Source organism: Haliaeetus leucocephalus, unplaced genomic scaffold, assembly GCF_000737465.1.
Source record: "Haliaeetus leucocephalus isolate CR32 unplaced genomic scaffold, Haliaeetus_leucocephalus-4.0 Scaffold162, whole genome shotgun sequence".
Taxonomy (NCBI): domain Eukaryota; kingdom Metazoa; phylum Chordata; class Aves; order Accipitriformes; family Accipitridae; genus Haliaeetus; species Haliaeetus leucocephalus.
In genome coordinates, this window is record NW_010972598.1 from 5,655,125 (window position 1) to 5,670,155 (window position 15,031).

The 15,031-nt window shown below is 39.4% G+C and overlaps 1 protein-coding gene across 1 annotated transcript in view; it reads right to left on the minus strand.

Annotated features, from left to right (window-relative positions):
- Nucleotides 1-586: 586 nt before the first annotated feature.
- Nucleotides 587-15,031, minus strand: part of KCNK1 (potassium channel, subfamily K, member 1) — a 33,950-nt gene continuing 19,505 nt past the window's right edge. The window contains exons 2-3 of the mRNA XM_010562650.1: nt 3,981-4,376; nt 587-1,420 (exon numbers count right to left, since the gene is read on the minus strand). Of these exons, the coding sequence (XP_010560952.1) occupies nt 1,161-1,420; nt 3,981-4,376 (656 nt within the window). The 3' untranslated portion in view covers nt 587-1,160. The remainder of the gene's footprint in view (nt 1,421-3,980; nt 4,377-15,031) is intronic.

Below are 15,031 nucleotides of genomic sequence, written 5' to 3' on the forward strand. Positions count from 1 at the left end.
GTGACATTTTTCCTTTTTTCTTGCCATATGAAAAACTGAAAAATTGTTTTGCCCTGAAACATTCCCTTCTCCTCCAAAGTGCTCTGAGTACTAGTTAGAAAAGCAAAAGACAAAGGGGCTACGTTCAAATTCACTGTTTCTGTTCCTTTGCTCACCTATCAGCTCTGCAGAGAGCACACAGTGGGCTGCACTGTGGAAGAAATAGCGCTGAGTCCTTCTGCTGCTGAACAGATTTCAACCATCTACTAGGAGAAAGCCATAAGCACATCACAATGCCAGCTGTGGCATTCGCTGACTCTATTCCATTCCCCATAGCTAAAAACCCACTCCTGCCCATTTCAGAGGGCTGAGGACTGAAATGCAGCCATCTCCCTTCCCTACAACCCCATCTTGCTCAGCACTTTGAATTAGTCTTGCTATCTCTCAGAGTTTACAAAAGTATTTCACACAAAGACAAACAGCGTGGAAGACTCAAGGCACACTCTCTTCAGGACAACATTTTTCTTGTGATTAGGGGACCTTTTAAGGAAGTAGGAAATTTGAATGTAAATGGCATGGGCAAAGGAAGGACCATAGCCTTGTTTCTTCATTCCTAGAATTATTATTTGCACCTGCAAGTTACTGGGTAATAGAGGGACAATCTAGATACTCCCCTCTCCAGCAGATCTATAGATATTGCTCTGGAAATGTTTTCCAGATTAAGATATTTGGTGTGTTTAGATTAAATCTGTGACTACACTGCTGACAAAAGTGCACATCCCAGAATTTGCTATGTCACCCAGTTGTAAGATGGGGTGTGCCACTAGATGAGTTGGATGTCAGTGAAGGCCTACTCTCCTAAAGATGTTGGATGAAGTTGCTTGTGCAAGCCTTTCTCTCTGGCACCTCTGAAAGCAGTACACCTAACTCCTTATCCCTCAAGCAAAATGGCCTAATGTTCCCAGCCACATCGTACATTTTTTCCCTATTCCCAAGGAACAGGGAAAAACATTTTTCCCCCATTTTTCCCCAGAAGTCTTTTCTGTGTCAGAAGTGATGAATCCTTGTTAAAGCAGCACAGTCTTCCAGCTTTTTTATTTTCAGAAAAAGAATATGAGGCGTTCTATTTCTTATGGTAAGTAGCATAAATGCACCAAAACAATGGCATGGGTACCCCTGTATTAATTGTTTAGAGAGCTGTCATTGGAAGTTGGGGACTGGGAAGTCACAAAAGGCTCATTGGCCTTCTGATCGTCCTTCATGGAGGCTGCTTGGTCTGAGATGGAAGAGAAGGAGAGCTGGTCGTGTTCCATTATATGCACTTGGTCCTCTTCCTTGTCCTTCTTCACATAAAACAACTTCCTAAACTTTTTGAGCTCATGGAGTTCACAGAAAGTCTCGAGAACTACCAACATTGCAATAAGGCCCAGCAACAGATAACCTGGGTACAAAAAAAAAAAAAGAAAAAAAAAGTATTTTAATTATTAGCATATTAAGTAGGGCTGGAAGAGTTTTAACCCTGTAACTTTTCCCACCCCCATCACATCTGAATACTATGTTAATTTTCTTTATGACCCAGTTTCAGAGCTCTGTAACTCACTTTAGACTGTCAAATCATTTTTTTCCTTTTTCATTCTACAATCAACAAGACCCCATACAATGAAAAAAAGTAACACTAGTGGCTTTAATTACTGTAAAATTACTGCTGATACTTTACAAACCTGACAAAGTTGCTATATCTCATGACACCTTGAAGACTATTTGCAATGTTTTACTAACATACATAAACTATCCAAACTTGGAAGTGTCACTTAAATAGCATTACTGATGACTTTGGTGGTGTACTGACTCTGATTTTTAAAGGTAATAGTCAGCTCTCATAGCCTGAGACTTCTGGAAATGGAGCTTCACATGGTTAACGGGCCACTGTGCTCTTTTTTCTTTTTCTTCTCCAAAAATATGCATCTAGAATTTGAGGGAAGGTGTTAAAATGAGCATTTCTTAATCTCAGTGTTCCATTAGATCCCTGCTACTCATCATTACAATTTAATGAGGAGAATGACTACTTGAATATTTTATCATTTCAATGAGTAAATCAAGCAGAAGCTAAGTGTATAATTATTAGTACAACATGCTCATCCAAAGGCTGAACATTAAATGTGCTGAAAGATCAACACAGATTAATTATTATAATCTACATATGGTCACTGTTCTGTTACCTAAAGGCATAAATATTTCACCTGTAGTTACTGATTATTCACTGGCAATAACACTCTCCTTTTCCTTCCAGGAGCACAATTAAATCAATATTGCAATACCAGGTACTTATCTAAATCAGCACTACAGCTAAAATTTATGAATTGTTTTTAAGCTTAATCTCATGACATCAAATGGGAGCTATGCATTAACACAAGGAAGAAGTGACAAAGCTACGACAATTAAAAGCCATCTATAAATCTGCACCGAGAATTTTGTAATTATCTCTGAAATTCAGTCCAGCTGATCACCACTTGATTTAGAACAGGACTTGTGTTCTCCTAAAAATTCTTGAAAAGCCTGTAGCACTCATTAAGCATTTTCTGATGTAGAACTCCAAAACTTTTCTTGAAGAAAATTTAGGTTCAGCAAGAGAAAACATTTTATACGTTGTTTGGTTCCTTGAATTGTTCACATGAAAGGAAAGAGAATAATTTAAAAGTTATGACCTTAAAAACTGTTGAAATTAAATATTCTAAGGTCATAGCTTTGCCTAAAAGCTACTTTTTCCTTTTAGTATTTCCTGCAATCTATTTCCTAGGTTTTCTAAAGTTTGAAGAAGAATAATCTGAGCCATAATGTTTTCTTCTGATTTTAAGTTTTCAGAATGGCTAGAATTTTTTTACAAGGTCTTTACTATGCATGACTTTCTCCATTCACTTCATCATTTAGCATCCCCAAATCAACTCTGCAGATCAGCAGGGTAATCATTAAAAGCTACTGCTGCTAAAGAGAAACACAATGGGCAGAGGGGGAAATCTCCTGCAATGAGAACAGGCCTGGCAGGAGGACAAAATAAAGTGTTCTGTTGGCTAGTTCAAGACCCTGCTTCAAGGAATGAAAATTCAAGGCCCAATCTTTTTTTAGGTAAAACACAAAACCAAATTTATGGACACTTTGCCTACATTAAGATTGCTGGATCATGCACAGGAGCACAGACAAATGCATACTAGCTAAGAAAAGGACCTGACAGGAAAGGTTTGGTTTGGCCATTCAGATCTTTTAGCTGGTGGTGTCTGATGACCCAGGACTGTGCAGACTGAAGCTGTATCAGAAACTGGGATGCTTCAAAACACTGTCACTGGAGAATATTGCCCTCAGCATATGTTCATTCAGAATGCCAACACAAAGATAATTTTCTTAGCTCTATTTTGATCAAATCACTGATCACTGTGCCTCTCTTCTGTGTCAAACATAATTTAACAATTTGAATTTAACATTCATGGTCTTGCTTTGCGGTTACCTCAGTCTGCTTGTCTCTCTTTGACAGCTGGTATGTACCAGTGCCAGCTTCAGCTATCTTATCTTACAACTGGAGTCAGAAACTTTGCTATTCTGCCTCATTTCCTCGATTTGTCTCTGTCCTCCTGTCATCTCACCTTACAAGATGGCCTTAGGTTAAAAGGATCATCTTCCTGGCTCTTCCTGTGAGCACTGAAATCTTAGCCCAAGATGCCCATAAACATTTTTGTAACAGTAACGTGAGCATTTTTTTCTACTATTAATAAAGAGAGTAAGCAGCTATGGTTTAGCACAATGGAATTCTGATTTTAGCGTTTTCCTTCATAACTAAGGAAACTGACCTTATTTAAAGGTTTCCTCTTTGCACAGCTACCTACAATGCCCAGTTTGCTAGCTGACAGCTCACAAAACAATCACCATCCACAGAACGGGGAGGGAAAGTCTGATTTTTTTTTTTTTTTTAATACAATGCCTTTTATTTAGCTAGTTAGTTTGACACTTACATGTAATTCCGATTTTATACAGCTCTCGGAATTTTTGATTGTAGCCTTCTCCTGGCACATAGTCTCCAAGGCCAATGGTGCTCAGAGAAATGAAACAGAAGTAAAAAGATTCCAAAAAATTCCAGTCATCTTCCAGAACAGAAAATATTGCTGCTGGGATTAAGAAGAAGCACGAGACAGTGATGAACCCAAGGACTATAGCGTGGATGATTGCAACAACCTGCTTGGAGAAGCCCCAGCGAATGTGGAAATACAGTACAGGCCGCCTGGTGACATATACAATGATGCGCTGTACCACTGCTGTCAGGAAAAGCAGTGTGAACGGGATCCCGATGACTGAGTAGATGATGCAGAAGGCCTTTCCTCCATCAGATAAAGGCACTGTGTGTCCATAGCCTGGAAAAAAGCAGAGAAGGCATAGGTTAAGCTAAAGCTGGGAGCTCAGGTACCAATTTGACATTGGCTACGTTGTGTGAGGAACAAAAAATGCTTCACTATTGCTAATTCTGAATTCTGCTATTTTTGACAAATGCTGTTCAAAGTATTAAGCAGGCAAACAAAGCTTAAGTACTAGCAATAAGCAAGTAAGAAAAAAAAGAATTATATTTCAAAATTGTGAATGTAATTGTATAAATGCTTATTTTGGGGAAGGAAGTAATGCCTAGTCAGGAGTGGGAAACTATGCCAGGAAATTTCTGTTTTATTCTGGGTTTTCCTGCTGACCTTTCTGTTTAGTTTTACAAAGTGATATAACTTCTTTTACCTACCTTGTCAAGTGGAATAGTCTATACTTCAGAAAAATGTTCCTACATCTACTTTGTAGTAAAACACTCCAAGACCTTTTGTGAAAATCATTTAAATTACATGTAAGTATTATAATCAGCATTCCACACTATATACTTCCATGCTTCCTCAAGGCGTTCAGATGATAATCCAAAGAGATCCAAAAGCAGAACAAACATTTTCACAGCAAGACTCCTGGGATCTAACCACTGTGGCTGTATTTTTGCCTAGTCATTTATACACCCAAAGTATCAATAGTTATCTGTTCAGAGTGCAGGAATGTATCCACTGGTGTACAGGCTGATCGTGGCCAGCAATCTCAATTCCACAAACATGTGCAATTACACTTGTACCCAGCGCAAGCAGCTATGCTGCCAAAGCACACTATGCCAGACAGCCTGGTTCTCAATGCAAATCACAGGCACAGAAAAGAACAGTAAATCCAGCATAAACCAGGAATGCTTTCTTCTGCTTGCCAACCAAAAAATTAGTATTTTCTTTTCATTGCAGCAAGGAAGAGGAAATCTCTTGAAATCTAGTTTGGGCAGTCTTTACACTGATATCAAACCAAGCAAGTGCAGACAGGCCCTAGTAATTCTGCAGCCCCAGATCTGCCAGCTCATTCAGGTCACGTTAGTGCTGTACAATGAGGCATTTTCCAGAGCAACTAGCTATCTCGAGGAACCCAGGCAGACCCCAGTGCGTACCAGGTTAAGCTGCTTCTGATCTCTGAACTGGGCTCACTCTGCACTCACCCTGTCTACCCAGTGCAGGACTGGACCGGGCAGACATTCCCTGAGGGCTCCTGGGAACCCCCTGCCTGCCCCCCTGCGAAACCAGGTGCTCTGCAAGCCCCTTCAGGTTTTACGTGAACATGAGAGATTTCCCCTCTACATTAATGAATTTAATAGTAGAAGCATTGCTCTTTTAAGTTTTCCAGCAGAGTAAGAACAGGAAATGTTCTTTTTATTTAAGATGCAGAGACACTTCCAGAAAATTAAAGACAGGCAAAACGTCTTATCATTACAACGTACAAAGTTTCAGAGAAGAAACGCATGAGGTGTGGTTTCTCAGTGTTAGCTAACCCGACAGGAAACTTCAGTTGTATTTGAATTTTAATGACATTATGAATAATTCACCCAAGCTCAGTCTTTCAAGCCCCAGAAAATCGTATTAATTAATGGCTTTTTTTTCTTGCTCACCTTCTGTTTGCTTTACCCGCTTTGAGATAAGAGAACCGGAATGGCTCAGAGCACGCCAGACACAGCTGAATCATATTTCTGAAGTTGCAGAGAAGGTTTCTCACCTTGTATTCTACTCTGTCCCTAATAATGCTGGACATTTGACTGGCATTTCTGACTACCACTGAGCTGATATTTTCTTGGGGCTGTCTATCCAAACCCCAGGATCTTGCTCCTCAGAAGTATCTGGGGATCCATCAGTGCAGATCCCATCACTTCATATGTGAAACTGTGACTTAACATTTTATCCGCACTCATTTTCAAGTGCCATTTTATTGCCCAGTTGCCCTGCAGCTCTTCCATGATCCTTACTGCCTCAAATAATTTTGTGTCTTTAGCATAGAAACTTTGTTACGTCCCTCTTCCAGGTCATTTACGAATACGTTGAACAGCATAAGCCCCAACACAGGCCTCCAAGGAACAATCCTTGTGACATCCCCCTACTTCAAGAACTAACCATTTTCTCCTACTCTGTTTTCTATCTTTCCTTATCTCACATTCATATGAGGACCAGCCCCCATTGCTTAGTTTTCCTAAAAGCATTTTGTTAGAGGCAATCAACTCCAAGTTTGGAAGAGAATAAAGATGTGTGTTTTGAGTAGATCCTAGGGGATCTAAAACTGACCCCATGTGACGCAAACACAAAAAAAGACAACTGCAATGCTCCATCACATCAAGGTGTCTTCAGTAAAGCAGAACTAGAGGTGTGTTATTCGAGTAAGACACAGATCAGACCTCATCTGGACTAATCTTCGTCATTCTGTATATCCACGCTTAAAGAATGAATTCACACTGGAAGAAGAGCAGAGAAAGGTTACTGAAACCATCAGGGGAATAGAGACTATTTTATGAGAGGAAGATAAAAGTGGTTGGCTTCCTCAGCACAGCTGAATGGAGGCTGAAAAGTGATATACTATCTCCCTGTTAATGCATCAGCATGCAAGTACTACCAAGGGAAAAAGAAATGCTTTAGATGAAGAATAATATTGCCACACAAACAAATAGCTTTGATGTAGCATGAATAAATTTAGTCTAGAAATTAGAAAAAGGTTTTTAAGCTTCAGAGAAGAGTTTTGGAGCAGCCATCCACTTTCAGTACCAGGGAGAGAACTCAGCTATGTTTAAAATGGAGCCTGATGAAGCTTGGTAACTTTATGGATGGTGCAATATCCAGAGGCCATACATGACAAGCAGAAATTGAACATGCAGACCTAGAAAGTCCCTTGCAAGCTCCAGGTTCCTAAATTTGATATATGTTTGCACTATACAATTAATCCAAGCTTTCGTTAATTTGAACCCAAACAACTGTATCATGCATACAAAAAAATCTGACACATCTGTAGGTTCATTATGCACAGAGCTGGTTGATGGTGATTTAATTCCAGCCCCTGCACTGACCCAGGCAGCAAATCAGCTCACTTCTTGGTGAGGAGGGGTTCTGGTACCTCTCCAATACTTCTCTCATAATTCCTTCTGAAGGACAGACATTATACTTCCAGGTGCTACACAGCATGCACCCAGACTTAGAGGAAAGTGTAGAATGAGAAAGACTGTACTACAGGAAAGTTTGCAACAAGGTTATATTAAACTGGGCGCTCAGACTAGCCTGCCTGATTAACCCTTCCAGAAATTTTCCCAATTCACAGAATTAGGTGAGATGCCGGAAGCAGGTGCTACCTTCGAAGGTCTGCTCTGCTGTTCTGGTGAGGTTGTCACATCACTTAAGGGATAGCTGAGGGGATTGTGTATCTGCTCCTCAGCTGCTAACAATTACAAGAACTATAATACTAAAGAGCATTGAGAGTTTCAGACGGAGGAGAAAATACATGCTCCACTAAACCAGCAGCAGTAAGAGGATGACATCTTCTAAAAACAATGGATGAGTGATCAATGTTTGCTTGCTACTCGGGACACAGAGTCACTGCTTAGGAATGATTATATTGAAAAACTTGAACTAAACCAGTCACAATTTATGAGGCTATGGCAAGCGGGGAGGAAAAAGATCCATACTTTTTCCCAGTATGAAACTGCTTTTATGTGACTTTTCCTAACAATGACTATAATCTTAGTCATCACTGTACAAAAGTAATTAAAAAAACCCCCAACACAGCCATACATTAAAAGAGAGGAAATTACAGATCCGAGGCAGGAGATACTCCATGTCAGCTTTCAGACACTTGCACTCTATTGCCTCCCATCTCTGCTCCTGCACCTGTTTGTAGCTTCTTTGTACTGTAACCTCTTCAAGGAAATTCCCTTCTGTAATCCCTCTGTAAAGTACCTAGGACATGCTAGTTCTAGATAAATAATAGATAATAAAATGTATGCTGATTTGCCTTTTTCAGTGGAAACTACCATGTTCAGAAGCATTACAACTGCAATCCTAAGATATTCTTTTTGTTATGAGAAAAGGATGCTCACAAAAAGGGGACTACTTATGAAGACATTTCTTTATTCTATCAAGGAGACTTGCTACTGGTGACTAGAATTCAATTGCCCATGTAGCATATCTGAACACGTGTATTACTGATTATGAAGACAGACAAGATTTACTGAATGCTGTATTTTCATATGTATAATGCAAATATCAGATAATAATCACCCATTTAAAAGCACTGACCTTTGAAAAACCAAACCCTCAGATAACCTGCCCAAACTCAAAAGCAAAGTAACACCAGAGATAAAAGGATATTACTCACATATAATCCCTTCTATTGTCTATTCATAGTTTAGAGGTACCATTCCTTCAAAAAAGCTCACAGGAAAAAAACACATGGGCAAGACCAGCAGGATTTGCCAAATTAAATAAGATCAATGCTCCATCTAGCTCAGTGTCTTGAGACAGACCATATTTGATTGATCACACAAAGAGCAAAACCCCACAAGATACAAACAGTAGGGTTTCAGTTCTGTTCACATAAGGGGATTTTTTCCTTGAAAGTCATTTACTCTCTTATGACTTGGAGGACTTCTACTATTATAAGTTTACATAAATATACAAAATGTCTTTATCTGTTCCGATGTAATTTTGAATGTCATCATAGTCTACAAAAGTGCTTATTTTAAAAAATAATTTAAAATGCTTAAATCTTCTTAAATTGATCTTAGTGCTGTGAGTTATACAGGTCAATTATGTGTTCCATAAAATATTTATTCTTCCATTTGCTGTCTTTCAAGTTAGTCTTTTGCTCTTACACCTTTCTAAAAAGGCTTGGTCATGACTTTTCTATACTTTTCAGTGGTTTGTATCCCTCTTGCGCAAGTTCCTCTTTTAGTTATTTTTTCTTCTGTCACCTGTGTCTAATTGTTCCTGTTAGATCACTTTGTAGAGAAATATGCAGAATTGATCATTGTATTCCAGGTAAGATATATTTTATTTTCTCCCACCATTTTTATATACCATCACACTTCGTTTTCCAGAGTCTCTAGGTAGCTTACAACAATGTCCAACTCGTAACCCAGCATTGCATACGAGCATTTCACACTACCCTTCCAACCTGTGTTCGCATGACACTTGTTGGCACTGGGTGTTTTCTCCTTTCATCCTTCGCAGATACTGCTTTGACCAATGTAAGCAGTTCTGTATCATCACTGCTTTTTCTCTTCACAGTTCAGTCCCTCCTGTAGCTCATTAATTAGTCCTCTCTCTGTTACGAAACAGTGGCCTTATTACAGGTCTTTCAGGACCCTGAATTGAGCATTTAGTGCCAGAGTGCAGAGGTGCTGCAATTCTGTGTTGTGATAACCCAACCTGGACTTCCACACAGAATTCCCCAGAGGCTGCCCTGAAGGGCAGATGTTTGAATGTTGTAAATGGATCTGACATTGGGTGAGCCAAGCAACAGGCAAACAGAAGTGCCACAGCCCTCGGAAAGTTTCCCTCAGCCTCTCCCAGGCTATGGTGGTGAAGGCTGGAAGATGCGTTGTATGCAGGCTGCAGCACTGGCTCTTCCTCTTGCCCCTGTGTTACAGTCCCAGGGCATCGACTCTCCGTGACTGCTCTCATGGGCTGGGGTCCCACGAATGGGGACCACCGTCCACAGCATTAAAGCTCACTCCTCTCCCATCAAGAATTAAACAGTTAATGGTTTTGTGTCATCTCTTTTCTCCTGCCAGGTGCTCTTCTCCCTCTTTCCTACCACAGGTTTTGTCAAGCCGCTGCTCCCTCAGGTCCCCTCGCCCCAGGTGAGCTGTTGCAATACCACCAGCCCTATGTGGCACCACTGAGCTTCTCGGGGCACAGAGGGGGTCATCTTCAGCACATCCAGTGTCCTCCCCAACACACCCATTCAGATGGCAGAGTCATAAGATGCAACCTCAACATGGTGGCACAACACAACAAGCACCCTCATCCCTTTACTGGTTTGAGTCAGTGTCCCTGAAGACAAGTCAGCCCTTTAAGTCTGCTTGTCATCTCAAAAAGCCCCAATAGATGAAGTGAATCATGTCCCATGTAATAAAGTTATGCAAAAATCTTTCATTCATCCCAAGCGTAACATGACTCACTGGAATATGATGATGATGAAGGTCAATGATAATATTTACATAATTTCTACACTGTTATTTTATAAACCTTTGATATTTTCCACTGTGTTTAACAGTGAAAGATATCCTTCTTCATAGCTGGTCTATTATCTTCTAAGATAAAAAGGAAATGTTAGCTGACAATAGATCTGTGTGGTAAGAGAGATCACAAGCAAGTCTCAAGTATTTTTTCTATTGCAAGGAAGAACATAGCAGCAACCAAAGTGATCAGAAACTTGCCCTGCAGAGTTCAGACCAACAACATTATGATTGAAGTAGCTGATTAGGAAGTTTGTGTGAAGTACAGCCACTGACGGGGCCATAAATTTGCAGGCAAAAGGTCACCTATCATGCAGAATGAAAGAAATGAGAAGATATGCTATACTATGCAGCATATCTACACGTGCCAAAGCATCTGCTCAGAATCAAATTCTTTCAGAAAAGGTATTTTGCTTTTTCTACTTCTATAGGGTGTGTACTGGGAAGGACCAGCTTTAAAGATGACTGATAGGCAGGTAGTTAACCAGCCTTTTAGCACACCGTTGCACATGAGCCTTTCTTCCCTGCCATACAGATAGAAGAATGAATGTAAAGGACTGTAAACAGACATGAAAACTGGTCCATAGCTAAAAACGTGCAAAACAGTAGCATTGTGCTGCTAGAAGAAACTTTTCAGAACTCTTAGAGGTTTGAGACACAGCAATACCATTAAAACAAGACATAAAAACAGAGTTGTACGTTAAAAAGGGGTACAAATTAAAAGTTCACCAACACAGTTTTGTAAAACAAACCAGAGAATTTGATTTCCAGCCAGGCTGAGATATGCTACCCTATATGGCAGAAAGGAGGAGGAAAAATTCCACTATAATAGGCATTTTTAAGCAGAGGAAATCCATTTGGATGTTACATTTTGCTACCTCCTCAGTTGAGCTAATGGAACTGGTTTTTTGTGCATTGGAGGAGAGTAGAGGAAGAGGTGCTGTAAACTGAATTGATGAAATTATCTGGGTTTAAAAAAAATAAAGAGGGAAAGTGAGGAGGAGGAGATTTGTTTGAAACCTAGTTCATTTCACTAATAAAAGCTTGCAGTGCAGCCCTCAAAGAGTTGCACCGGCATAATTACGGAGGTGAAGAAGGGTGTGGTAGAAACCTCTTAAACCAGTTTTGCCACTAAAGAAAACATTCATTAGGTTCATCCTCACACAGCAGCACCAGTAAGGGTGATTTAAACTTCCAGCTGAATTGATTTAGTATGGTGCTATTGCAGCTCCCCTTCAATAATAATATAACCCTCAAACCTCACTAGAATAAAAATGGTAAAACATATTTAAACAATTAAATTAACCATGAGGATTAGATCTTCTCCATAATGATTTCTCACCTAATCACTTCTCAGAGTAGAATTGTTTTATTTTACCGATTTCTACTGTCAGAGGACTTCTTAAAAAACAAAAACAAAACACAAAACACAAACAGGATTCCAACACACTGATTTGCACATATCTACTAATGGTACATGGTTTCAACTCCTTCCGAGACTATCCTTTGCTGCCATTAGTTATCAAAGCCAAAGACTGCTAATTCCTCAGAATCAATGTCCTGCTAGCTAGGTTTGGAGTTGCCTTGGAAAGGACCAGGTTCATATAATCAGCCCACAAATGTCACCTGCTGCACCAAAAAAGGCTGAAATAGCTTTGAACATAGTCAGTTTAGTAATAAGGTTGTATGAGTAATCTGGCTGGCTGTCAGCAACATCTGAACCCAAGAAACAAGCCAATGACATGGATATATTGGCTTCTATGATTAAAGTCAGTTTCAAAACCAATTTCTACCAGAACAGCTGTACATCAGAACATTTATATCTTGCAAAGCCTGTAAAGTCTGCCACATCTGTTCCTGTACAGGAAGCAATATTTCACCTGCCCAAAGAAACCAAGCTAGAAACTCCATCCACAGATGCTGGGAAAAGGGGACACTGATGAATGAAACTGGGGAAAATGTCTGTATGAGGACAAGGGATACTTCCACACTATTTATGTGAATACATTGAGATAAACAGCTTGCTTTATGGTCTTGTATTTGGTATTGTTTAAACTGCCCAAGGATTTGTACCAGCACTAGCAAAACACTGATGTTCAGTCCCTGTTCTGACTAATACGATCTGGGTCAGCCTAAATAACCGGTGTGACAGTGGATATAGCTACATATCGACATGTAATACATTCACATTCAGAAAGCATGGCGACTGTTAATCAAAAATAAATAAATAAATAAACCCAGCAGCTCATGCCAGGAGCAGAAGTACTAATGATTCCAATTTCCTACTGAGCATGTTCTCAGCCCTCTGAAAAGTTATCCCCTTTCCTGCAATAAACCCAATCCCAACTCCATGCCTTCTCTGGGAGTCCCACATGAAGAGACAGCAAAAGCTCTTACTGACCTGGACCTATGCACAGGGTGGTACTTTTGGTGGAAAATCATTTCAATAGAAATGAAATAATTACCCATATAAAAATACATTAAAAAAATCAGTATTTAACAAATAATTTGTGTATATATTATATTTTTAAATAAATGTTATAAGCCATTAGAACTTAATACATAAATAAATATTTAAAACTAAACTGAAACTCATATGAAAGTATTTAATATATCCCACAATAAATATCACTGCTGTTTATATCGTTTTCAGTTATTGTATACTTATTGTGCTACCAAAACAGAATAAAAGTATTTCCTTGCCCTCAAAACATGAAACTTCCGTATAAAATATAAGGAAGCCAGTGAACACAAATGGAAAGTTGGAAAAGAATGAGATGATACTGGGCAGTGTGCGACACAACAGCATCCATATGCCACCTGCATCATCACTATTTAAACTACCCCTTCAGGTATTTATATACATTGATGAGCTCCCCCCCTGAGCCTTCTCTTCTCTAGGCTGAACAGTCTCAGTCTCTCCCACCCCTTGTAGGAGACACACTCCAGTCCCTTCATCACCTTAGTGGCCCTTTGCTGGACTCTCCAGTAGCTCCTTATCTTTTTTTGTACTGGGGAACCCAGACCTAGACTCAGTACTCCAGGTGTGGCCTCCCCAGTGCTGAGGGGAAGGATCACCCCCCTCGACCTGCTGGCAATACTCCTAATGCAGCCCAGGATACCATCAGTCCTCTTTGCCGTCGGGGCATGTTACTGGCTCTCCTTTAGCCATTAGTTATGCAAGGAAAATTGAAAGTGCACTAGGTCTTTTCATGATGAGTTCAACAACTGGGACCAGAATAAAACCATATACTGTGTATCTATTTTAACTACAGAAAAATTACTATACCATTTGTTTATAACAAGAACTCCTGTATCTTTTTTGAAATTGTAAGTCAACTTACAATTTTCAAGAGCAATACATGCTGTCCTCCTTCTGCAGCTTAGCAGTCCCGGGAACTCCCGAGTTCCAAAAAACATTTTATAATTCCAAAATTATGGCACGGAAATCCTTATGTTATTCATGTTTACCATTAACCCGCTTCTATGATCTCCAAGGAATATTCTTTTTCTTTCTAGCTAGGAAATGTGTTAAGATGGTTGTTGCCTTTGTTCCAACCTAGCTGCCAATGCTGGAGAATCGTCTGTTTGAGAAGAAATTTCTGTACCCTGTAGCATATTAAGGTTGCTATGCACCTCTCTATATAAACGTAAGATATAGGAGCTGGGAATATTGACCTTGTGGCCTGGGCATGTCTTCCCAAGGCAATTTTTTTTTCTGTACCAATTATGCAGCAGGAGGAACTGTTGTCACCTTAATATTCAGGACAAATGACAATAAAGCACAAATAATCTTTTCTTTCTTCAAATTCTGACATACTTTCCTATGAATTATTATAAATATTTTCTCTCATGTAAAGATTAAAATATAGACATCTTTTCATACTATGAAAAAAACCCATGTTCTTGTGATGAAAAACAGCTTTGCTTTGCTCAACCTGTGAGTTAGCTGCTCTTATGATCCACAAACACTAATAGAAAAATGCATGTTAAAAACATTTTTCAATCAAATTCAAGTGACAAAACAAGTACCCTGTTGTCATTTCAACCAGCAAGAGAATAGCTGCAGTCAGTGCTGAGGGACCCCTGGTAATGATATATTTATAGATCGTAATTTTCCATTTAAAAAATTGTGATCATTTTTGATACTCTTCATGTCCCACAGAGGTGTTAGGAGAAACTGCAAGAGGTCATGATGAAGAAAATATTTTTGTGTTGTTGGGCTTGTCAGCAAAACTAGTCTTTTAAAACATGAAAATAGTTCGGCTGCAACAGAAGCTGAGATCTTATTCTAAAAATCTCATCTGAATGTAATGAAAAAAAGCAACATTTGATCATATTACTTAAAGGATCAAGTTTCTGCCAATTCCTGCCCAGAATCAATTATTTTGACTATTAGAATGTAAAGTATAGCAACAGAGAAAATAAATGGGGGGGGGGGGGGGGGGAAAAAAAAAAAAAAAA